At 42.5% G+C, this 27,223-nt stretch overlaps 1 protein-coding gene across 3 annotated transcripts in view; it reads right to left on the reverse strand.

The window, feature by feature from the left end:
• The window catches only part of Fbn1 (fibrillin 1), a 196,585-nt gene that overhangs the window by 80,742 nt on the left and 88,620 nt on the right, over window positions 1-27,223 (reverse strand). For all 3 annotated transcript variants that reach the window (XM_006234935.3, XM_008762203.3, NM_031825.2), the window contains 8 exons: window positions 22,071-22,268; window positions 19,235-19,360; window positions 13,883-14,008; window positions 10,949-11,107; window positions 6,067-6,249; window positions 5,379-5,519; window positions 4,725-4,844; window positions 1,310-1,435 (listed from right to left, as the gene is read on the reverse strand). In XM_006234935.3, coding sequence (XP_006234997.1) covers window positions 1,310-1,435; window positions 4,725-4,844; window positions 5,379-5,519; window positions 6,067-6,249; window positions 10,949-11,107; window positions 13,883-14,008; window positions 19,235-19,360; window positions 22,071-22,268 — 1,179 coding nt within the window. The remainder of the gene's footprint in view (window positions 1-1,309; window positions 1,436-4,724; window positions 4,845-5,378; window positions 5,520-6,066; window positions 6,250-10,948; window positions 11,108-13,882; window positions 14,009-19,234; window positions 19,361-22,070; window positions 22,269-27,223) is intronic.

The following is a 27,223-nucleotide window of genomic DNA, read 5'->3' on the forward strand; positions in this document are numbered from 1 at the left end:
GAGGGGGATAGCCGGATCTGTTTGAGGGTCACCGGTCCCCAGACTGAAAGGCGCACTAACAGCTTAGCTAGTTAGCTTCCTTAGTTCACAGACTTGCATTCCGAGAAGCTGAAACTGAAACAAAAATTAAGGCTACTGAGAGTGAAAATGTATTTAGGCTAAATCTTGGTTCATTTTTAAAAATTAAGAAGACCATAGAGAGAAATAATATGGAGTTGGCGGGTAGGGAGGTGACAGAGGCTCTGGGAGGGGCCACGGAGGGGAAAATGTGCTCAAAATACATGGTATGAAATCCTCAAAACCAGTAATCTGAAGAGTAATGAAAAGCAGAAGAAAGCTTGTCGTTTCAAGCAATTTGAAGTAGATATTGCAAAGCTGGATTTGGTCAGTGCTAGACTCAGCTACGGGACCCAGCTGAGCTACTAATATTTAGGTCGCTTTAGTCACAAAGACAGTTCTTAATTTCATGGGTTTGCTGGTCTGTGAGCAATTGAAGCTCTCCCGGGAGGCCTGCACCTCTGGACATGACCTGCTTTCGCTTACAGGCTTTTAGTCAAACTAAAACAATTTATGATTTCTCTTTATTTCTTTTATTTAAAAAATAATAGATTTGACCCTAACTGGGAATTTTGGCCATAAGTCTGTGGATTGAATCACCGAGATAATATTCTGCCAAACATGTTCCTAAGAACAATTTTGAAATTCTTTCAACATATTAACAGATTCTTGGGATCTTTCCTAAAGAACATTCTTTAGTTTCTGCTGAAGGCCCACAGAGCAGAACCTCATCCACAGCGTTCATACATATTCCACAGGGGAAGCCTATCATAGGATGACTTCAGACGTCATGATAAGAAGTTGGCTTGCCACGCCCCAAGTTCCTCTCAAAGCAATTCTACACGCCCAGCCATGGTTAGTGGGTCTTACTGCCAGGCAGGCATTTTGCACAAAAGGTTTATAAGTGACTTCAAAAGATATGAGCTTAAATATGGTTTTCTTGTTGTTTTGTTTGTTGTTACTGTACAAACCGCACACTATACAAATCCTGATTGCATAAAACTCAGAAGTAACGGTACACTCTGGAAAAGCGTCACCACCATCAGGCACCTTCAAACACGCACTGCTGCTATTATGTGTGACAGATTGTGGTCATGACAACATGGAGACCTAGGTTTGCCTTTCAGAAAGAAATACATGAAACCCTTTCACAGTTCAACCTTTCACACAGCGCTTGACTCTTTGTCTTGTTCAAGACTCTCGATGCTGAAGCTGCAGTGGGAGGGGGGCGGCCTCAGACACCTGCCATTACCTTCACAGTTCTTTCCGTCCCTCGTGACGTGAAAGCCTGCATTGCACACGCAGTGGAAGCTGCCATCTGTGTTGATGCAGCGCCCGTTGTTACAGATCCGGCCGTTCTGCAGACACTCATCTATGTCTGAGGTTAAAATTAAAAAGGATAAAGTTACTTTGGAGGACTTGGAATTACCTTTTCTCCCTCCATTTTCAAACTTATAATCTAGGATTTTGTCTGTTTCACAACATCCATCACCATCCAGGTATGCGGGATCATCCGTGTCAGAGAGATATGAGCCAGAAAAGGACTTTAGGGCACAAGAGTCCACTCTGTCTTTCTATTAAGACTGCTTAGATCTCAACCACATGAACGAGATCAAGTTTTCACCATCTTTCTAGATAATGTGAGTGGTATGAGTGATTATTTACATTGAACTGTGGCTGATATTTCAAACATGATTAAAAAATAAAGCTTATAACTATATCAGAAATAATAACAGAAACGCTCCTTTGTTTTATTTTATTATTTTTTTCTTTGCTCGGTTCCCCCTAATAACTCTCCACATAACTACAAGATGTCTAAGTGCCTTGCAGCATTTTTGGACCAAGTATAGTTTCATTGAGCGTGCATATAAGTCTCAGCTTAATGACTATTCTGACTACCAAAAATAAGCATTGGTCCTGTGGGGGGTGTCCCCTCCCCCATTAATGATGATGATGATGAAGATAGAAATGTTAGAGGTGATATATGCTAATTGTTCTATTTCCTGATTAAAACCCCACACCTGAGAGACAGCAGGGTACCCTGGGTCTGCTCCTCCTGTCCTAAGGACTACAAATGGATGAACATCAAAGAGGATGGCTAAAGCAGTCTTGTCCCGCAACATACGCTCACTCCCATCGTCTGTTCCCAGAAGATGCAGAACCATGTGGCGTTGGTTGAGAGCAACCCATCCACGTTGAGTGGAGGCCCTGAGAACCAGCACCCTGCACACCCTAGTGAGGAATGTGCATTTAAGGCCTGTCCAGCTCTCCTGTCTGCCCAGTGTCTGCACGGTGTCTGTGGTTGACCCTCCTACGCATTCTCTTTCCAGGCTGATCCCACAGTGGTTTCTGTGTGAACCATTGGACTAGCTGAAGCAGTCTGGGCTTTTCTTCTGTCTGATCTTTGTGCCAAACCTCTCTGATTTCTTCTCTTTTCCCCTTTTCTTTATTCTTAATGCTCACTAAAACCTGTCTTGCTCCACAAAGAAAAATAGCAAAAATCCACATATTCTTGAACCGATTTTAACATTCTATAATTTTTTGAGGTTAAAATAAACAAGAAAAAGAGTTCATCTTTTTTTCCTCACTGCTTTCAGAATGCCATGGGGGATCCTGTGTATTTCCAGAAATTCAGACAGCATAAAACCCTATTACTAAAATTTGCCTTCCAATGTTTCTATCTCTTCCGTCCCCTTTGCCCCAAGCATGTCTTCTGAGCTGAGAACGCAGCCTCCTGGGTCTCTCTGTGGTGTCCTCCAAACAGCACAGCTGCGCTCCTACCCTTGGTAAATCTAGCAGCACATAGGAGATGGCGATGGAGCTGCACCTCTAACCAGGCCTCAGGTGAGGTAGTGGCATCCCCTTAACCCCGACAGGACCTCGCTCCAGCCAATCCCTTCTCTCCGGTTTGTCATAGCTTATAAGCAGCCAAGTCTCTTAACAGTGGTTTCTCCTATTGAGAAATGTCCAATACACCACTTCTATTCACATTAACAGCTAAGGCATTAAGAGGATCCTTAAATCAGCTAAATACTCAACCTATTCAGATTTATGGTTCAGATTGTAGGCTGTTAATAGAATTGTGTAGGGATACTGTCTTTCCAGGGTTTGTTTTTTTGTTTTCTGACCAAATTGACATTTTTGGGCAGTGTACCTAAATAATGGTGATGGTGATCTGTCTTCAAATCTGACCAAACTCAAAGATTATGAGAGTCGTTCAGGGATGAACCCCAAACCTGCTGCATTCACACAAGGGCCTTCGTTAAAGGAGGCAGACAACCATCTCATATTAGTAGATTCACATTTTCAAGCAGCAGAAATCTCCCCACTCTGCCCCATGTTTAAAGAATAAGTGCTCGCTTAGTTCACTCACTGCTTTAATCTAGTTTTGCTGGATTAATCTAGTTTAATCTAGTTTTGCTGGATTGATGGCACGGCGCATCCTATGCTGAACACACAGATAAAGCTCTCGGTTCTCAAAGGGCGGGAAGTATATCTCATTCACCTCCACCCAGAAAGTTACTACCCTTAACCAAAGGCAGAATAAATCATTCAACGAATAAACCTGTGACATGCCAACATGGATAGGGAAACCTCACAAGGTCCCACACCTACATGAAGAGCCACAGGGAATCAATGGCTCCTGAGAGGGGGACATTTTTCAGGGACAAACCTCCCTAGAAGCCAGCCCTAAACACTTACATATGGGCAACACCACCTGGATTCAACAATGTGTGTGTATGTGTGTGTGTGCACGCGCATGTGTGCAGGTACACATGTGAGTGTGCATGTGCATGCAGGCATGTATGTGTATGTGAATGCATACACACAAATGTAAGTGTACATGTATGTGTGTGTGCATGTGCACTTACATGTGTGTGAGTGTGTGTAAGTGCATGTGTACTTGCTAACAATAGAGCAGAAGTGATGAGTTTGATAGGGTGTTGATGGGGCATAGGGAGTTGGAAGGGGAAGAGAGAGAGTAGAGATTATGTAACTACTGTACTGATGTCCAAAATTCTCAAAAAAATTATTGCAAAATTTTTTTTATATTTTAGTAAAAGGAAAATAAATAAACCCGAGGGGCAACCTTGATGAGAAGACATTTACAGAGCTTCTGAAATGTCAGTGTGTGTACAGATGGCGAAGGAGCCTGCCAAATGCTGGCTCTCCACAGCGGGCTGAGGAACAACTGGAAAATCATCATTTCAGGCAATCTTCAGGTGATATTGCTGTTGGCTGCTGACCTCTGCTAGGAGCAGAGCCGTCTATCCTCCTTTCTATGGAGAAGCTAATGACATATAATCCTAACAGAGGCTTTCCCCAGTTTCTGTCATACAGAGTAACCACATCCCCTATGTCCCGGATGGAAGATGAACCACCAGAAGAAATAACTCAAAAGAAGTGAAAATAAGCTATTACCCTGGCACACAGAGAGCTTTTAAAATATCTGAATGTTTGCCAGATTTTGTAGCAACATCCTCAAAGTGAGATTGGAATAAGGCACACACACACACACACACACACACACACACACACACACACACACAAAGCAGCAGGGTAGGGGTAGGGGTGGGGGCAGTAGTGGGGGCAGTGAGGGGATTAGCCTCTTGCATTTATGTTTCACTGGATTCCTTATAAGGCAGGCTTTCATTTGAGCTCCTTACCTCTGCACTCAGTTCTGGTGAGTGTGCTCTGGTAGCCAGCTCGGCAGTGACAGGTATATGAGCCCTGGTTGTTGATACATTCTCCACCGGTGCATGGGTTTTTCTCACACTCATCAACGTCTGTAAAACACAGCATGTCTCAGTGACAGTGTGCCCAACAGCTCACAGATCTAAGGCTATTCATAGGTTTCTTCACACATAAAAAAGTTTTCCTTTAAGATAATAGCAAAGCCAGTGGTGGAGGGGCACACTTCTATCCCACCTCAGGAAACAACCAATACTGACTGTGGTGGTTTGAAAAGGAATGGTCCTCATAGGCTCACAGATTTGAATGATTGGACATTAGAGCATGGAGTTACTTGACAAGAGTTAGGTGTGACCCTGTTGGAGTAGGAGTGGCCTAGTTGGAGGAAGTGGTGGGCTTTGGGATTTCAAATACTCAAGTCAGGCCCAGCGGCTCCCTCTGCCTAAGGATCTGGGTGTAGAACTTTCCACTACCATCCACCCAGCACCATGTCTGCCTGCCTGTCATCATGATCTCTGCCATGAAGATAATGGGCTAAACCTCTTGCAGTGATCCTGGTGTCTGTTCACAGCAACAGAACACTGACTAAGACGTCTCTCCCTGTGTCAGTCAAGTAAGGAGTCACATACCGATGCACTCGCCACGGATATCCAGCTGGAAGCCCTTGTTGCACTCACAGCGGTAGCTACCGGGAGTTGGAATGCAGCGCCCATTTTGACAGAGATAGCGGACCAATTGACAGTAGTCAGTAACGTTGAAAGGCAGCACCTCTAGAAGAACAACATTGAACCCCATCAAAATTACTCATATTCATTCCTAAAGGAAGCGACACCAGGGGTGAGCCAGCCACCAGAGTACAGTCCCAGCCCTCAGAGAGCACACTGCACCCTGGCACAGGATGGCAGGTGCTATAGCTTCTCTGCCTGCCTCTCCTCATCCACCCACCTCCTCATGCGCAAGCCTCCAGTTTGGGGAAATAATCAGAGCAGCAAGGTGTTGGCAGTTGATGACTTTGTACACTAAATGACCTAAGGTATAATATCACGTATCTTCTGCCGTTAATTCATGCTCTGGATGTGATTTCCTATACCCCTCCCACGTTTGATTGAGAACATCAGTAACAAAAGGACATTCAACTCTGGCATCCCAGGTATCCATTCTGATTTACCAAACGGGAAAACTAAGAGACCCATAAAACTATGCAAAAATGTTTTAATCTAGCAGTGGGCAACAATATTTAAGGACGAAAGTGGCATAAGCCGGAAATAAGAGCTGTTACTGCAAGGGAAAGTGAGCAGGTGGCTTTTGAATTCTTACTTGGTGGTTCCCGTGATGGAGATGGATACGGGTATTCTGGCGGTGGCCGGGGGACCGGTATCACAGGCCCGGAAGGAAACCCAGGAACAGGCTGAACCGGAGGAAGGGGGCCGAGGGGTGGGGGAGGATAGTCTGGTCTCCCGGGGATTACCAGAGGGACGGAGCACAGCTTGTTGAAGTCCTCTGGAAGAATACAACAGGGCACAATCAGTAGAGCCTTGAGTGCTAGGAGGCTGGAGAAGACAGGTCCTTAACAAAATCACAGTGCACCAGCCAATCGGAATAAACAATTTCACCCATATTTTAAATATCCATATGATAACCACGTTGAGACAATAATTAAAAATTAAAGGCAAAAAAAATTAATCTAGAGCAGGTACCACATGCTCCTTCCAAAATCTAGAAAGACATTTGTTTACACATTGAAACCCATCAGGAAAAATGTTAGGTGTCGCTTTCTCCACTCGCCCTGATGTGGCTGTCTCAGGGATCTAAAAAGCTCACCAGAAGGCTCATGTCCTTCTTAGAGAGATGTACAGGACATAGATAGATGAGAACACTGTAATGAGACCCATTACACTGTATTTCAATAACTTCAGAACTCACAGACTCCCAAAATAAGAGAGAGCAAGACAACACAGAGAGTGTAGCAGGAGTAGAAGTTCAAAGGTTACAGTGAGTCTGAGGCCAGCCTGTGCTACATGAGGGCCTGCTGTTGTGTTTTATGTGCAGGGGAAGCCACTGCAGTCCCCAACAGGTAGTGTGTGATCACATGGATGCTTTAGATCACTCTTACTGATATATACTATAGGGAAGAAAGACTTGTGTGGGAATCCAAGGACAAGATACTAATGGATGCCCAAGACAGATAGTGGCAGACCTGACAAAGTGCACAAATTGTCCTTGGATAACTTACAGGCAAATGGTAGTGTTTGGTGATGAGAACAATGTTAGAGCCCTGGAACTAAGAAATCAGGGATAACTACTAGTGAGTGTTTTAGCTGTTGAGGTGGGTACCGCTGCTGTCCTTTACTGTGAGAGGAAACCTGTCAGGTATTGGGGGCTGGTGTGAGGAGCAGGAGTCAAGTGTTACTTTGAACAGTTGAGTTCAACGGTGATAGCACACGACAATTGGTGAAGAGAGTTTGGAGACCAGAGAATAAGTCATTTTCCCTGTTACCAGAAGAGAGGTAGTATTTGAAGCCATGGGATGGAAGAGTTCTAAGAAATGCAGAAGGCTGAAGTCCAGAACAGGGCGTTGAGGATTTGTCTGGTAAACACAATAGACACATGGAGCAGAAAGGGCAGGGTAGTGGGGCTTCTGAATGTTGCACAATGATTCTGTGAGCTGGAACACCCTGACTTGGTCATGTACTTCCCTGCGTTTGCCCATTTTGGGGTTGAATACTCATTTCTTTGTAAACAATACCAGGTGTCTGTAAGACTAAATCTTTGCTAGGTTCCTGACATCGTTTGGTTTCTAGAATGGTTCTTTAGACAGCATCGAGAGCATCGAGCTTCGAGGTATGTCTGTCGCTTTCCTCCACAGTCTCGGGTGGTGACAGTCCCCTTCTACAGGCAGACCACAGTGGTTTTCATCTTTGCTTTGGGGCTGGAATGTCGATAACTTTATCCACAGTCACAAAGTCATTCTTACATAGATGTTTATCCACAGTCATAAAGTCATTCTTACATAGCTGTTTTTTACAGAGTGCTAACCATTAACATAAATTAGATTAATGTTTTTCTTTACCTGTGGAATTCTGAAATGCTCTCATTACTCAACCTCATGAGACATCCTGCCATTTTACATTTGACTAAACACACCACGCTCCGCATGCTGTGCGGTTACTAACTAGTCCATTTCTGGGCATCCGTCAGTCTTATTTCACACCTATAACTCAAACCTAGTTCAAGTTTCCAGAGAATTCCGTGGCTGTTCTCCATCACATATCTGGAATCCTGACCCACAAATCTTGGTATCCCGTTGTAGGAAGGGATTTTTCCTTGTCTGTGTTTTCCTGACTCGGGATGCTAAAGTTCCTTTCAGTAAACCACTGTGACTCTTCCCACAGAATTATCACCTAGATACTCCACATCGACTGTTCCTGGGATGCTTTTCACCGTAAGCTATGACACACTTTAAATCTGGGCCATATGTAAGCTATAACTTACTCACAGCCTAGCCCTGTAAGTTACATAAAGAGGATTTCAGTATATATTGGATTTAGTTGAATTTTGACTGTATTAAAGGGAACACTTTGTTTTCAAGCACCAGGTCAGCCTAATTTTAAGATTATTTTCAGATTTGTGAAAGAAGTTGGATGGTTTATTAGTATTTCTGCTAATTGGGTGAATATATTACTTTAAGAATACCGCTAAACATGTCCCTGTAGGACATGTTTCTAACTGGCGCTAAACTTCTTTTCTATAGACTTTATCTGTGAGCTTGTAACAATCAGCAGCCAGAAATATTTGTTTCCATCCCATGGCTTCAAATATTTGTTTCTTAATTATCTTTTCTGTCTGCATGCAACTCAGAGATGAAACACAGTTTAAGAAAAGGAGAAGAAAAGAAAAAGAAAGATAAAAGGGCTAAGTCCTTTTTACATCACTGTTTTGCACAGGCGAGGCCCAGAGCTCAGCAGCATGGTCTCAGGAGATTGGAACAAGCAAAAGCTGGTCAGCAAGCGAGTTTGCATGACCTATCTGCTTTGCTCTGTGCATGTGTCAGGCTCATGTCTCTCAGTTCAAAGTCACTTGCTAGGAACCCATGTCTTCCTGTACTGGGTCTTCCTGCTTGCTCCTACATCCACTGCCTTCTCTCCTCACTCAAGGCCTCAGTACAAGGACTCCAACCAATGATACCGATTCTCAAATTGATGTGTGCATTTAAGAAGAGACTTGGGGCCCCAGGGAGTGGGGAGGCCAGGAAGAGTAGAGGAGGGAGGGTGGGGACATCCTTTTGGAGATGGGGATGGGGTGGGGTGGGGTGGGGTGGGGGTGGGCAGTGAGGAGGTATGAGATGTGGAACAGTCAGAGGGCAGACTGGGAAGGGATAAAGACTGGACTGTAAAAAACAAAAGTTAAAGAAAAAAAAAAAAGCAATTCTTCTGGTACCAAGCTATACATCTTGATAGGAGGTCATGTGCTTCCAAACTGTGATCTAGGGAATAGTTCTGCAGCAAATCAAGAAGAAGGGCTACTTTTTAGAACATATGACCTGTTGAATCATATGTATGTGTGTGTTTATGTATGAATGCATGCATGCATGGATGGAGACCCAGAAAGATTCTATTACTACTTCTATTCACACCTACAGTTCTCAGTGGTGGGCAGTACCTTGTACTGAGACCCATGAATGGCTCCATAACCGTGATGAGAACTGCACATCTATGAACAGCACCTCAAACGCATTACCTCAGCTCTGCACTCCTCCACCCTGTTTCACCGCCTCCCCTCAACTCTCTGACTCAAGTGTGCCTTTCGGGAATCAAGATAAACAGAGCTAACAGGTCAGGTTTCCACTGGGTATGGATTTGTGGACAAAGCCATACTTAATGAGCTGTGTGTTCTACCTGAGTCTCTCACACGAGCAAGAGTATGCTACATACTATGGCAGTACAGGGATCACGAGAAATATAAGATGACGGTGAGGACTAAGACCTCTTCATAAGATTTATTAACTAGCATCAGAGCAGCATATGGACACAGGTAAGCACAACGCATGGCAGTGTAGACCTTGAACACAGAAAAGGTACAAACCACTGGGCTGTGAGGATGAGACCACATTTCCAGCTGTGGTTGTCTTGGCATCTCCCTGGATCAGGCTATGTTTGCACAGATCCTTGACCCTCTAGAGCAGTGGCTCTCAACCTTCCTAATGCAGCAGCTCTAATACAGTTCCTCATGTAGTGACTTCCAACCATAAAACTATTTTCATTACTACTTCATAACTGTGATTTTGATATACTGTTATGAGTTGTAATGAAAACATCTGTGTTTTCCGATAGCCTCAGGTGACCCCAGACATGATCTCCAGGTTGAGAAACACTGCTCTCGCAGATACGTCATCAACAGGGACAGCGGGAGAAGGGAGTAGAAGGTAAGGCATGAACTGTGCAGATATTTTAGGAAAAAAATATTTGATTTCTTTTAGAAATGCTGAGACTATTCAAAGGAAACAACCATAAATTTAAAATAGAAAATAAAACTCTCAAAACATTTACAACTAAAAGAACTGGGTTCAGATTTGGGGACTCCAGATGCTAAGCCAAACCATAAACATTTCTTTGCAGGAAAAGGAGTCATTTGGACCAGCAACTACCACCAGTGGCCATACTAATGAAAATATCCCAGACATCTTTCTCTACACCCTCTCTAGCGATTGTCAGGTGAGCTATGCTTTGGGAAACGAATAAGGCAGATCTCCCATTGGGCACATGGGAGGCCACCCAACCATCCAGGTTGTAGAATGATCAGTTTTCTGGAAAAATAAAGGAAATGTGACAGACAATTGGGAAGCCATGAAGGAAAAAACATAAGACTTGGCAGAAGGAAGAGAAAAGTATTGAATGTTAAGGGAATATGTGGTAGGAGAGACGGGTTTTATCATTCTGAGCTGGTAAGCTACAGGAGAGCCACCAAGTTCCCCACTGAGGAATAAGACTCCATGCTGCTCCGTGGCAATGAGAGAACTAAGTCACCAGCAGATCTAGAAACAAGCCTTTACCTATGCACCATCTGGGGGATTCCTCCGTGCCCGTATGTCACATTTCTGGAATCTTGTTGATTTACCTGGCTATCATTTGATCTTTAATGTACACACCACCATGGGCTTGGAATATGGGATATGCTGTAGACACTATAGATGGACTCTTACCAGTTGACCTGATGGGACACATCTCAGGAGCGACAGTAACCCCTGGAGACCAGCACCGGCCAACATCACAACAGCACTGCATTTTGGTTATGGACTGTGGCAGCTGGTTAGAGCAGCGCCCATTTGTCAGAGTTGTGTAGCAGTAACCAGGGCGAACATCTGAGAAGGAAACAACAAAAACAGATGTAGTCTTGTGATTATGCCTTGGACAACATTACTCTGTCTCAACTCCTCCATGTCTCACGCTGGGGCTATGACAGGCTGACCCATGAGTGTACCTTTTGGAAAGGAAGCTTTGAGCCCTTGAGTGTTCCACTGGCCCAGTATGCAATCAGAAATGTCTTGTCTCACACCTTTTCCCTGCATACTGGGACACTTGGCCAAAACTCCACATTCCATACCCAAGGTGAGAAAAAAATGGTTTAAACCAATGTGTCATAGGAAAAAAAGACTAAGACATCACCAGTAGTGACAATTATTCATAAAGACTCATTGCTATATTAAAGACAGCCTGGGTTGTCTAAGGTTTAAATTACTTAATTCAAGCTACTTTAGGCAAACATTTATATAAATGCATTTTAAAAACAGCATTAATCAGTGGCACGGGCATTAGTTTTTAGTCTGAAATTGGCCTTAGACTTGTGAGGTTGAGTTTTGAAGGGACGAGCCAATTTCCAGCCAGATCTAATGCTTATTAATCAGGTTCCCTTTTGTTCTGAAGAGGTTAATTATTAATAAATTCCAAAACATCATTGACTGCAGATTCTTAGTACAACAGGGACCCAACAGTTCCAGATGAGTTCTTTTCTTTTTGGCAGAAAATTATCTTCTCAAAGCAGCATGGCGGGGCGCTCTCCTATAGATCACTTTTATTGGATTACATCATGTCTGACTGTCATGACAACAGCTGACACACTATGGTACAACTCTCAGCTACCAAAAAGAGCTCAGAGCACAGGAAAAGCCCCCGGGGTGATCCTTCGAAAAGAGGAGACCAGAGCAAGGGGTAAACAGTCTTCTCTATCTACACATGTGGCTCACCGAGTAAACTACATCTCCGTGCAGTGATGCACACAATCAAGTTGAGAAAATAAGTCGTATCTGAAATATGCTTCTCACTTAATGTAAGATATGCACGAATGGATTTTGTAAAGTGAAACTTTTTGGCAGTCAAAATGCTATCCCTAAGTCTGAATATTCATTGAGCTTTGTCATTTTCATGTGCACTTGTCTGAGACGTGCTTAAGAACACAAAGCCTTCAATTGTTTTATTGTTGAAATACTTAAAGATAAACATGCATGATTTAGGAACATTTACACTGTTTACTTTAAGCAAAGAAGGATAAGACAAACCTAAACAAGCCAAAAAAAAGACTAAGGGTCAGCACCACAGACACAAGACAGTTTTTGAGTGGTATTTATGACCACCAGTAAGTATAGACGCAATTCCCAGAAATGTTGATTCTGGTTCAGGTACCTCTGGGCAGACATCTCAGCAAGAATGTGTCTTATTCTGGCTAGATCTAGGAAGAGTCTACACAGGGGTGTAGACGAGCCCGTTCTGAGAAGTCCACAGTGGGGCACCTCTGTGTGAAAGGCTTCAAAGCTACTAATGTTTATATACTATGTTATTAAATATTTTGGGCATGGAACTCAAAGGCTATTAAGAATGGGCAGAGAACCCCAAGCCTGATTTGTATTGCAGCTGGGTAGTCAAAACCCAGTTGTAAACACTTGACCAAATTATGAAATGTGTACATCTAAATTTGCAGATGGATGGTTTCTCTTTCAGAGCAAAGCTGGGACCTATAGCTGTCAATGGCAAACTTTTAACAGGCTAAAGACTATTATTTTGTAAATTAACTGATAGCATGTGGTTACAGAGCTGGCATGTTAAATCAGTGAGTCAGAGACGCTTAGTCACTGTGGTAAGATAGGGACTGTTAGGGCTGGTTACAAGCTGCTGTCAGGTTATTGGCATCCCTTGATTTACAAATAGCATCAGCTGAGGACTGGAGTTTGACTCCCAGTGCCTGTATTAGAAGGCTCACAACTTCTTGTTAACTCCTGCTTCAGGGAATCCAACACCCTTTTTTGTACCTGGGCTCACAAATGCACAAAGTCACACACACATAATTAAAAATAAAATAAAATTTAAAAAGAATAAGCTAAACCTTCATTTAATTTTCTGTCTTTAGGGAAGTAAGATACCACAACAGATAAGAGCAGAACTGCCATACGTGGAGAAGAGGGTGTACACATGTGTGTGCATGTGGAGTATGTGTATGCATGTGTGTGTGTACAAGTGTGTGTGCATGTGGGGTGTATGAGCATGTGGGGTATGTGTATGTGTGTGTGCAAAAGTGTGTGTGTACAAGTGTGTGTGTACAAGTGTGTGTGTAAAAGTATGTGCGTATGCATGTGTACAGTGTGTGTGTGTGTGTTTGAGTGCATGTGTGTGTGTGTATTGTCTTACCTGGTGTGTATATATATGCAGGTACTGACATGCCTGCAGTTTGCATGGAACCTTTAGACACAGACTGAATGTCATTAGTTTCTATGTCCTGGGGAAAAGCACCTGAGGTGCGTAAGCAAGAGTGTTATTTACTCAAATCACTTTTAGGAAGGTAGGCCTGGCAAAGCAGACTGCACAGAAGCCAGACCAGTGGAAGATTATTGCAAAAATCTCAGACCTAGATTCTGGAAAATGACTAAGGTGGCCATGGAGAGACAGTATATGGCATGACTGCACCTTAACTCACAGACTGAGGGCATCTACAAATCCATAAACAAGGACACAAGACACCTCTGCTAGTTAACAGGCACTCAAATGCATTTCCAGAGATGACTGGTCCCCTTAACAGACTTATTCAGAGAGATGTTCATTACGGACGACGTATAAAACCCGTGCCTGCCATCTGTAATCAAACCCACCTACGCATCTGGTGCCATCGGGAGAGGTGTAAAAGCCAGGGGGACATTTGCAGAAATAACTGCTGACCGTGTTGGTACACTCCCCGCCATCGCACACACCAGGGATGGTGCTGCACTCATCGATATCTGCAACAGAAAGAGGAGTCTCGTTATCTGGAGGCCGCAGTGGGGAAGTCCACGGTTACGAGGATTCAGACGGAGTGCTTCTGAAGTCAAGCCCCCAGAAGCAGCTGTCTGCACCAAATAACAGCTGTCCAGAGAAGAGCCTGTTTAGACAGACATTTCCGAGGAATTTCCCAAATTCAAGAGAGGGAGCCAAATAAGCTCACGTTCCCTAGAACCCAAACTAGCAGACTAATAGCATGCTAATATTCAAATGCATTTGTCTTGAACTCCTGCTCTCTCTTTCTCTGCATATTTTGTACTCTGTTAAACTCTCTGCTAATTATTATATATGCTTCATCATCTTCTGTATTTTTTTAAATCAAATTTCCCACAAGGCAGATACTGTAATCCCTCAGAGAAGACCTCTTGGCCTGCATCTGACCTGTAGTGACCAGTCTAGGGGTAGGAAGTACCAGCTTGGTTTGTCAGAAACACATCCCAATGACCATGGTGGTGCTCCTGTGTTGGAAGAATGTGCACTTGGTCAGACTGCATGTTCTAGTCAGCTTTCTCATGGGAGGACTGTCTGCTCCTGCCGTTGGAGATGCGGTCAACAGACAGTCTTTGACTTTTGGTGCTGTCAGGGATCATGGAGCTGCACACGACTGCCTTGCCTGAGATCACACCCTGCCCAGGTACCCCCTATCTAATAGGAAGTCATGGGCATCGCCAAAGGTGAATTAACTCTACACCACCTAGGTCACTTATGCCACACTGCCCTCTGTGGTCAATTGATGAGCTCACACAATCTCTTCACACTCCAGACACTTCTCCCTCTTTCTCATAACAGATCCTGAAGAAATGCCTTAACAAATATCTTAAGTGCTACAGAACCCAAAGATGATCAGCCGCTAGGGCTCATGAGGGTAAGACAGGGTGAGACAAATTGTCACCGTGGAGGTTTGAATTCCCTAATATTTCCTCCCCAGTGACCTGCGCTCCTTCTGCCCTTTATTGTCGTGAGGCCCTTTGCTTCGAAGTCACATAGCTTCAGAATCACAGCTGGAGGTGTGCGCTCATCAGGAGATGGTGGTGAAAGTGCCTGGGAAAGGGCTATGTGCTAAGGGGTTCAACCAGAGCCACAGGCTAGACGTCTTCCTCCTGGTCCATCATCTTACAGGCTCCTACAACTCTATGCTTATCTCGTTTTACTAGAACCTCAGGCATCCCAAGAAACAGAATCCAAAATGATTATTTGAGTACGGTTTCCATAAATCAGTCTTCATCAGATGCCAGCCATAAAAATACAGCAGTTTGAAAGGCCTGCTGGATACGGTGGAAGGTGTGTGTGTGTGTGTGTGTGTGTGTGTGTGTGTGTGTGTGTGTGTATGTATATATATACATGTGTGTATATATATACAATGTATATATATTTCACACATATATGTATATTATATACATGTATATGTATACATATATAGAATGTATAAAATATAACATGATATAATATATACATATATAATAAGTATGACATTAGTGTGGTAAAGAGAAGTCCCAAGCACTGTAACTCATATATCAGGGAGTGCATGGATATAGGAACCACATAGTAAAAATTACTTTGCCTCGTGCACGGCTTTTAAGATTGCTGGAGGCTGGGCTGATGATAATCTAAATCCCCAAACATTAAAAGTTAATCATTAATTCATGTGAGTTCTTCCAGATATAAAATGTAATCCCTTAACTACATATTTTTACATTCTTAATTGCCTCCCACAGCAAACTTGGTTTCCAGAAGGGGAGGGCGCCTCTGCTCCTTTAGTACGGGAGCTTTGAGGTCCTCAGAAAATCAAGCGAAAAGGCCCCTGTGAGCTCTGACCCTCTTCCTCAAATCACAGCTATAAACCTCTATCTCTGTCTTTTAAAATGTTTAAAAATCTAATATTGAATCGCTTTGGCTCATTAATTTACATTTTGACTATTCTAAACTGTATGTATTTACTAAGCCTCAGTTTATATAATTTCATTGGGTTTTTAAGGAAAGAAAGGGCAGACTTTGCAGCCTGCAATGGAGGAGTGGCGAATGCCATCTCAGGAATTTGCTAATACTCACTGGATTGAAGTGGCTTTTTTTTTTAAAAAAATAATATAAGAACTACATCATCTCATCCTTTCTTTTTTAATTTTATTTTTCATGGATTATTTTATGTATTTACATTTCAAATGTTATCCCCTTTCCCCTCTCCCTTACCCCCTCCTCTCTCTCCTGCTTCTATGCATCTCATCCTTTCTAAGTCAAGGGGAAACACACTCTACAAGCCAGCTACAGCTCCAGTGCCACAGCTCAGCAGGTAGCGGCTCTTGCTGCAGAGCCTTAAAACCTGAGGTCGATCCCCTAGGACCCGCACAATGGAAGCCTACTCCTTCAAGCTGTCCTCAGACCTGCACATGTGTGCCATGGCTGCAGGAACATATGAGCACACAAACCTTTCGTCTTTTTAAGTTGATTTCCCCAGGTATTTTGTCATAGAATTGAAAAGCTGAGTCTCACACAGCTTTCACAAAGCAGGCTTACAATGAGGGCACTATTATGCCAGATCCTCTTTCCCAGCTACTTATAGGATCTCTTGTCCTCTTTGCAGTGTGTGCTTGATCGACGAGCATCCTTCCCTTGACCACAAAGGACAGTCTGTGTTCCCAATGGTGCCATTCTCCTAGTGTGCTGCCCTAATTGGGATACAGTAAAGGAACTGAAGGAGAGAATCCAATCTTCAGAAGGTTCTGGAAAGACTTTCTGATAACATTTCTACCAGGGCAAGGCAGATCAATATTATTCCAATCAGACCCAGGCCAGAGCACATGTAGTAGTAACAGGAAAATATCCTATGTGATGTCAATTTGCATAGAAAATAGAGATGAGAAAAAACTAAATTTCATATTACTGTGGACAGCAGAGGAAAGATGAGCTCTTGCCAAAGAGGTCTGTTCTTTGTCTTACTATAGATTCCAATGTGCAGCTGAGAATTTGTTTTTGTTGTCAAAAATATTATTAATTCTCAGGTTGAAATTTTGATTTATTAGATATATCACAAAGTAGGTGTCTTAGCATTAATAAAAAACTTTGAGTTCCCTATTCTTTCAGTGTGAACACTGTATCTGCATCTTCTGTGGGATGCACATGCATGACTGTCTCTGACTCTTAGCTCTTCTGATGAAGAAAAGCAAAAGGCAGAAAGATCGATCTTTGTTCAGGCAGGAAGTTACTCTGATTTTAAAAGACAAAACACAGACGGGCCATATGATCTCCCTGAGTACATCTTTTGTTGCTCAATACGGTATGTTGAGGAAATGTGAGACACAGCCTGTGACTGATGTGGATTCTGCATGCAAGAAACCTCATTACATTAACACGAAAGATAGCATTAATGATGGCTGAATATCCATACCAAGTATTCTTAAATAGTTCCAGGCACTAGGAATTGGAATAAGGGCTGGGCATGGGCCTTGTCCTTAGCCTCAGGACTCCAAAGATAGAGGCGGGTAAACCTCTGCCAACTTGAGGCCAGTCCAGTCTACAGAGAGAGTTTCAAGCCAGCTAGGGCTACACAGAGAGAGTCTCCAAAAAAGAGAGATAATCATTTAGGAAAAATGTCAATACAATGCACTCAGTTAGCACCAGGATGAGAGTCAAAATAAAGCCCTTGCAGCTACCTAACAGCCTCACTCAGCGTCCTCAAGACACTCCCATCATTTATAATGTGGAAAAGCAGACGGACCTCTGCCCCTGTCAGTACCAATGCTCTCTACATCGTCCTTACGTCTACAGATTCTAAGATCCATCCCCCTGCAGAAAACAAGTCTTACTGTTCTTCAAAACATAAGAGGTTTTTATGAAGCCTGGCTTCAGAAAGGAACTGAAACCATTCTACGGCTGAAATAACTGATATATATATGTGTATATATATATATATATATATCATATATCATATGATTCTATGTAGGATGCATTTATATATGATATATCATATATACCTATATATGATATAAATAAAAATATATTCTCTATTGCAACAGCAATTATAAATCATGCCAGTTAATAAGTTTAAAGACCATTGTAACCCACACAGGGAATTCAATGGCAACTAGGTTGTTCCATTCTGGGCAAATCACATCAAATGTCTGACTGTAGTTTATTGAAAGCCCTTCACATCAGAAGCTTTCTTCTATTGCTTTGATATACTGGGAATCCACAAGGAGGTAAAGGACCCAAGGAAAGACATGTTCAACAGAAAATCACAGACTTCTAATTGAAACCCCAGGCCACAGCCCATGGAGAGATGACAACAAAGGAAAGGCCTTGTCTGAGATTGACACAAGATGCATCTTTGACTGTTGCTCCAAGGCTGTCAGAACATGCTCCATGTACTCCAGGAACTCGGCAAGGAGAACTGAGCTGTCTCCATATTTCCCAGACTCTTGTGTCTCAAAAACAAATCATAGTGCTGGAAGTCAGCCTACTTCTGCATCTAACAGCAGTGCTAGATGTAAACATGTCCCCTGTGTATACATTTTAGAAGCATACTCTACAAGCTAAGCACAAATAGAAAACTCACATCAGGGGGTTGGGGATCTAGCTCAGTGGTAGAGCACTTGCCTAGCAAGCGCAAGGCCCTGGGTTCGGTCCCCAGCTCCGAAAAAAAAAAAAAAAAAAGGAAAAAAAAAAAGAAAACTCACCTCAGGTTGCTTTTTTTGCTTGGGGAAGCTTTTCGTTCAGTAGACATAAGTCAAGGCTCAGAAAAGAAAATCCTAAGTTCTAACTAGGAGCAACTATTTATGTTACTATGTCACACACTCACCCTTCAAAATTCTACATTTTAGCTATAAAATAGCAGGGGTATAATTTTGAATGGGATCTAATAATCAGTTTTAAAGTCGTGCCTCTAAAACCATACACAACACACGTCTTGAACATTTTTAAACCAAATATCAGCCAAAAATATTTCATGTTTTAATATTTAATTTGATTCAGATGGGCCTCTTATTTTGTGTCTATAAAAGCAGAACAATCTGCAGAGGCTTTTCTGCTTCCATCGTCCAAAGATGCATAACTTCTGTCAGACTGTCACATTTCCAGTCACCCGGGAATGACAAACCCAGAAGGTCTAGGGTTTAATCTGCAAACAAGTTTGCTGCTGATGCACCCCGTCTGCCCTCCCCTTTCCCTTGAGCTGCAAACATGAGATTGCTTACCTTCACATTTTTGGGACACTTCATTAAATTTGTGTCCAGCGGGGCATTTGCACTCAAAAGATCCAACGGTATTAATGCAATTTCCTCCTTGACACAGCCCCGGGATAGCCTGACATTCATCCACATCTGTCAGATTGGAGGAGAGAGAGATTCGTTGCAGAAAAAAATGTAATAGTTTATCAACAATTGTATTACCATGTTTATGTCAAAGGCATCCACCGCGGCTTTTAGACTATGATGACAGCAATTGTTATATTATGTAAATAACTAAGTTAATGTAGCTTGGCCAATAGCACCCAACGAGGAGCCCTGTCTTCCCACAGGCGGAGGAGACCATTCTACTAATTCTGGGGCTTCATCATGCACAGTCAAGCAGAACACACAGTGATTAAAATGACCATTTTTGGTGTGCCATTTTCACCTTCAGACTGGCAATAATAATCAGAAGTATCTACAATAACCTTAGACAGCAAAATGTGAAGCATGTCTATAATAAAGATATTTTGACGTGTTATATTGAATGATAAAGGTAACACAAAATGAATCCAAGATCGCTGAGATTGCCATAGGCCTTCATAAGCATTTCTGGAATATTCTCCCTGTTGGAGCCATGTGGTTCACTTTGACTCACCTTTTAGTCTCTACTCCAATGCCATTTTGCTCCAGCTACTGTGATAGAAACACCCAGCCCATGGTTCTCACCACCTGCTGTCCTAATAATGAATTTGTTTTACTCTTCAATGAATGGGCTTCCCCACAGCAGACTCAATCCACCTTGCTCAATGCCCTATCGAAGAACCTAGAGACTAGCCTCTGGTTAGTCCCAAATTAACCTTTCCAACAGAAACATCCCCATCCATTGTGTTGGCTGCCTGGGTTCCATTGTGAAGACAATGTATACAAGTATATTCTCTCAGTTTCTTAATTTGGAATAGAGAAAAATCCCAATTCAATCAAGAGCCCCAACGGGAATTATGTTCCTTCGCCTTGGACTGTCTTGTAGACATTGGTGAGCACAGGAACCTCTCGAGGTCCTAATGGTGTTAGAAGCAACAGAGCAAGTGACCTTTCCAGACTCTTACCCTACCCTGTTGGGAAAAGTCACCCACAGTTAAAGGGGAACCAGAGGAGAAATATTTGTTTGGGAATAGAAGTGTCACTATTTTAATGGAAAATCCTGACCCACAAATGACCATATTGAAACAATCGTGGTTATATTCTATAGGCAGTTTCATTTTTCTTTTAGGTCAGGATTTTCTGAATGTTGATTTTTTACATGAGTTGAAATCACATTTTTATAGCCAGAGAGACGGCTCTAGATAGTCTTGTGTATCATAACTTTTGGCCAACAGGAAATGTATATGAAGGCAGTTCGCCATTGACCATGAGCTCCCTGACTATGCCCAAGGGCTAAAACACCAACGAAAAGACACCCAGGCCACATATAACGCGTTGAGAATCTCTCCCAGCAAAGAAGACATTTTTTTTCGCAAGTGACCATATAAGCTGCTATTTTGAAGTCATGGAATTTTTGCCAAACAAATGTTTAGTCTTTCCCCCCTAGGTGTTGACAAACAGTCACGAAGGGACAGGAAGCAAATTTGGGGGAAATGCAGACAGTATGAGATGACTAGCAAGCTGAGGAGAGTCTGCCTTCCTCGCTTCTCCTTCCCTTTCTCTTTCTTCTGTTGGTTCTCAAACCCCTGACCAGAAGTTCACTGACAGGACGCTGGAGAATGGAAGGTCTACCTCTCTAGTCACTGTCAACAACTCATGGCTATTAGCAACTTCAGAACACAAGGACGAACAAATTCCTCAAAACTCAAGGAGACTTTCTAAGAAGGAGGAAAAAAAGACATCAAGGGAGATGCCTGCTCCAACCAGTCCTTTGTGATTCTAGATTTTAAAACAGAGTCTTCTGGCTGCTCCCGACATTTAGTGGGACACATTCAAGGACATGCAGAGGAGTAGTGTCTGGAAGCCAGGCACAATGAACTCAGTGCAGCCCACCGCACACACAGATGAGAGCAGCTCAAATCCTGTTTTCCTGCATCCCAACCTTCAGAAGGAACACAAGGAACAGAGCCAAACTACTACCTACTTGCCTCAGAAAAGCATATTTTGTGAATTTTATGGAAATACTGCAGTTGTCTAAAAAAAGCACCACAGCCGTCTAAAGGAAGCAGAGGTAGCCTGGGAGTTTTCAGGCCCATCAGTTTAGAGTGGAGTGGCCTCTGTTCACTTCCTCCTCTTTCCTGCCAGACATCCAGACAATGGAAGAATTTACACAGCTGGGGGAGAAGAGTCAAAGCCAAAACCAGAGTTCTAGGGGAGGGCAGAAGAGTGCTAAGACAACATCTGGGGGCAGTTAAAACAGTGAAACCAATTCTCATGTATTTCTGACTCGTTCAAAAACAAACAAACAAACAAGCAAGCAAACAAACCATAATGTAGCACATCAAATGTCCAGAGGAGCAATTTTCTTTAGGTCAGTTAAGTGCAAGCTGGAGCCCAGGCCTCTACGAGTTTCAAATGAAGAGAAAACAACAACTACTACCTTGTTCGCTGTGTTTCTACAAGGCACTGCCATCAGGCACAGCCTTGCCCCCACACAGTTGCTACTCCTGGGCCAGACGCACATGGAACCACTCCTGGGCCAGAGGGCCTGCTGGCAAGACAGACTTAGCAAACCCTCCTGCCTCCAAGAATCACGCTACTGAGGCGTCAGCTGTACCCTGAGGCAGGGGATGGGAGTTCCTAGCAGCTGAGTTGTCCCCTCGGGCTGGAGCGTGGCCCTCCGTTGAACAGCACTGCTCCCTGTTATCCCTGCTGTTACCTTGACAAGCTCCGGTGCGGATGTTGGGAATGAAGCCGCGGCGGCAGGGGTGAGGCTGGGCAGGACACATCTCGCAGGGGTGGCCCCAGGCTCGGCCCACTGTGGCACAGCAGAGTGTTTTGGTGCAGACAATCCCGCTGAGCTGTCCCTGGCACATCTGGTTGCTTACCACAGTAAAACACGGGCCTGTTCTGTAATCTGAAAGTAAAGAATAAGAGACTCATCAAAGTCCAGAAAAGAAAGGACCAGCGTGAGGGGCAGCAGTGCTCAGCTCCAAGCTCAGACAGGAACTTCCGGCAGCTCCCACATGATTGACTCTGTAAGGTCTAAATGGACCTTCCCACCCCTAACTCCCATTTTTCTCACCTACAAAGAAGGCAAAAACATTAGTTCCTGACCACTTTGAAGATGCTCTTGTTAGGATCAGATGCATGTAGGGAAATTCTTTACAGCCCTGAATGCTGAGGGAAATACGGCATGGCGGCCATTATTATCCAATCAGTTGGTCTAGTAAACACGTAGGCATCTATATTGCATCAGCCCCTTCTTGTGCCATGGTATTTCATTTCAGTGGAATGAAATCCAGCTTCAAAGAAGCATAAGAACTCCGTGGTCACTGATACTGTCCATAGTTGCTAAGCAACCCATGTGTCTGTCAGCTAATGGATGAACTGTGGTAGACATGCTCCATTAAGTATTATTCAGTCTTGAAAGGGATAGAATCCTGTCATTTGAAAACAGCGGGGATAAAAGTACAGGTGATTATGGTAAATTAATTAAGAAAGCACAGAGCGGCAAGTACCACGTCCTATCATTCATAGGTGGGGTTTTTTAAGTTACCATACAGGAATAGAAGAGTGGGTCCCAAAGGAAAAGAGAGCCAAGGAAGGAGTGGGGAAATGTTATCACTAAGTATCAGTTTGTCAGCACAATGGTGGACTGCAGACAGCAATAATGGAATACGCATTTCAAAATCTGGAGAAGAGTACACTGAGAGTTCTATAAAAAAGAAATGCTCAATGAAGCGGACATGTTCATATTTTATTCACTTTTGTGAATGTGCCTGTGTCTGTGCTTGTATATGCGTGCGTGTGTATGTGTGTGTGTGTGTGTGTGTGTGTGTGTGTGTGTAAGGGGACACTCTTGTGCCATGGCAGGCATGTGGAGGTCAGAGAAGTTGTGGGCATGTGTTGCCTCCTTCCACCATGTCCATCCCTGGGGTCAAACACAGGTTATCAGGCAGGAGGCACCTCCATGACTGAGATCCCACATCCCCCAGTCTAAACTGGTATAACATTTCTCCATGAGTACATATTTTATTCTACTGGATTTTAATTTTTTAAAAAAATTTAAAATAATTTTGCCTGTAGTTGAATTTCAGGCATACTTTGATACTCTATATAATGTGCTGGATTGTTTCAAAGCTTGCCATCTTCCATAGGTTCTAAGTTTTGAAAGGAGTTCAAAATCTAACAATTATCTACTGACTAAATCTCAGTCTTCATTTTGTTCTCCCCCAAAGAAAAAGTCACTGGATTCTGGGGATGAGTGCCACGAAATCTCTCATATACAATAGCTATAGGGACAAAATAGGACACAGAAGTCATCTCTACACACATGGCCCCATGAATATTTAATAAACACTTCTTACCTATTTTATTTATCATTTTAAACATTAGCATACAAAATAATGGGCTTCATAGCAGGATTTTCATACATATATATATTGTTTCCCCCTTTATCACATTACCATTCTGTTTTTTGTTCTTATATAAGTATATGAAATATACATATATACATATATTTTAAGATATATATATATATTTATCTTGAAAAATGTACATCCTACATCTGAGAGAAAAACAAGCGATAACTGTCCGAATCTAGGTTATTTTGCTGTCATAAGATCTCCACCTCCATCCATTTTCCTGAAAATGTCATAATTTTGTTCTTATGGCTGAATGAAACTCTACTGTTCATATATACCACATCTCTTGAGTCACAAGCTGATTCTCTAACGGGCTGTCTTGGATGGTGCTACAATAAGTAGAGTGTGCAGGGGTCTTAGTGTGCTCACTTAGACCTTTTGAGATATCTACCCAGGAGCAGTACAGCTGGATGCTCTATGTTGCATTTGACGAGGCAGCATCACAACCATTTCCATAACGACCGTGTTCACTGACATCCTGACAGCAGGGAATGAATGTTCCTTCCCTCCCCATCCTCACCAGTTATTTGGAGTTTTCGGTTTTCTATTCTGACCGGGGTAGATGGAATCTCAACACTGTAGTTTAGATCTGCACTTTGCTGGCAGCTAAAGGATATGTAACCTTTTTGGCATGTGTTTGCTATTTGTACTTCTTTTGAAAGCTGTCTAACCAGTTAATTTACCTCTTTATCAACTGCATGACTTGGCACTTTTTGATGTTTAGTTCTTTTAATTCTTTATTTACTATAGATATAAATTCCTTGTAGGTTATCTCTTGATTCTACTAACTTTTTTCCTTTTATTATTTAATATTTTATCATGTACTTTTTATTCAAACTGAAGAAAGTACTTTAGACAATCAGGAAAAGGCAATGAGACATCAATAAAGCTAACAGTATACAAACTCTTATATGTGGTTATATTGTACATAATCTACCATATGCGTTGTTGCTTAAACCACAGCAGAATGATAACATGACAATAATCTTGTTTGCAAGATAGAATCTTGGTTCTCTTCCAGCAAATGTTATCCAACATATTTCCCCAAGTAAAATATGAGTTTAGTGTTTCCTAGTTTTCATCAAGCTATGAGGTAATTTATTCAATCATTCTTTACTGTGTATCATAGAAATCACTTCCAACTCCTCATTATTATACATAGCGTTCAATGTGTTTAGCTCATGCAACAGCCATTAAGATTTGTCTCACTTTATGTATCTTAGAAGAGTCATACAATATTTCTATGTGATGTAACAAGGCAGCATATAGTCTCATCTCTTCTTTCCTAGTCATTTATTAAGGCAAGTACAAATGCTTTGACCAAACAAATTTGTACTAGCATGCCATTCTCAATATTTCTTGAAAAGCATAACAGAATGTGGGTTTTAACCAATGAGCCTCCCTTTATCACTGTTTAGATCTGTGCTCATTTTAATAACATCCTATGGGGTATCATATGCATGAGTGATGGAAGCTTTCAAAGTAACATGAACATGGTGTTTTGTGGGTAGAACCAGCAAATATCAGGAATACCACATGATGCCAAGAAAAGTCCAATTTGATCATGCATAACACTGCTTCCAGACCTGCCTAGAATCTCTTAACACACAAACAAGCAAACAAACAGAAAACCAAAAAACGAAAACATCACAACTTTCCCAGATTAAAAAATGAAACATTGAAATACATGGAACGGAGAAAACAATTATTAATTTTCACAAAGTCCACTTGGCAACTACAGCCCATGGGGACTTATCTTTGTTAATATACTGGATACTTGGCCAATAGCTCGAGGGCACAGAACAGAATCTACAGACTTCACACATGTCCACACTAGAAACTTACAGCCACAGATGAAGTAATTTTGGAATCGGCTTAGGAGAAGTGGTTTGCTTGACAGTGCCTGTTGGCAAGCATACTTGAGACCCATACTTTCTGGAAAAGTCAGTGATTACAGAGAGTAGCATAATCTGGGTGAAATGCAATTGGAAAGAGAAATCTCTCGAAAGGCCAATGATGTATTAGCAGGGCTTTAAAATGTCGTTCTGATTTGGCAGTTTGTGTTTTTTGTTCTGTTCTTTAGTAAAAATTTAAAGTTAACCCTATTTCTATTCAATATTCCAACCACAGAGGAACTTTACTTACACTCCCAACTCTTTACTAACAATCTAATTATGTATAACTATTCCCATGGCTCCTGTGTGATACTAAGCTAAATTAACAACTCTTTTAATGTTTCTTCACATATAGGCTCATGCTAGAAATATGCTGCCATAATACCTCACTGCTTGATTTGACAGAAATTATGATTCTTAATGCAAGTAGGACGTGGTGTTAGAAAGATTTTCTCCTTGCAAACCTCTCTATAATTACTTCCTTATAAGAGCCCCATCGACCAGGGTACCAGGCCAACTCTTCTAAAGCTTTTTCTTCTTGAGTTAAAACACAAGATTAGTTCTTATCAACTGCTTTACTTCACTTCCGGGACATCTGCTTCTATGCAATCCGCTGTGAGTGGGTAGCACAAGCGCTGTCCTCTCGTTCCACTAGTGTGGCCTCTAAGATTGAGAGGCTTTTGTTGTGTTGCTTTAATTTTGTCCAACTAAGAAAGAAGGTCCAGAGGTTAAAAGCATGGACTGCTCTTGCAGAGGACCTAAGTTCAATTCCCAGCACCCAGGTCACATGCTCAAACAATCTGCAACTCCAGCTCCAGGGGGCATCTGATGGACTCATGGGCATCTACCCATTCACACATACGCAGAAAAAGATTTTAAATTTTCATTAATTTATGGAGAAGGGGGATAGGGTATGTGTGCCACCATGCACACATGTGGAGGTCAGAGGACATCTTATGGGAATTGGTTCTCTTCAACTACCGTGTGGTTCCTAGAGATTGAACTCAGGTCATCAGACTTGGCGACAAGTACTTTTACCTACTAAGCCACCTCGTCTAGGCTTAAGTTCTGGCCATATAGCTGTGGTCCTGGATGCTCAGTTCACCCCCACATCTGCAGCTCACAATGCTTGGACTGTAATGTTGGTTCTCTTTCCTTCATAGTCAGACTTCCCCCTGATGCAAACTCATCATTTACAGGCAAAGTCTTCCTGTGGTCAGTAAATTCCTGTCGCTCTTGCCCAGCCACTGAACCACAAGCTACGGAGAATCAGAAGGATGTAATTTTGGGTACGAGGCTCCAATTATTTTAAACCCTTCCTTTCATAAAATCACATATAGAAGATTAAGATATCAATTTATTCATGACAGAGAAAGTCAGAACAGGCATGCTCCTCCCAGGAAAGCTGACCAATAGGATTTTAATTCAACCTTAGAGGGAGGAATTCAGAAAGCTCCTAATCTAAAGAAAACCAAATGGGGGGGAAATCTCAGGATTCTAAGCAGAAGCAGCCTTGTTGCCACTGTCCCTATGTCTCATTCCAGTCACTT

Source organism: Rattus norvegicus, chromosome 3, assembly GCF_036323735.1.
Source record: "Rattus norvegicus strain BN/NHsdMcwi chromosome 3, GRCr8, whole genome shotgun sequence".
Taxonomy (NCBI): domain Eukaryota; kingdom Metazoa; phylum Chordata; class Mammalia; order Rodentia; family Muridae; genus Rattus; species Rattus norvegicus.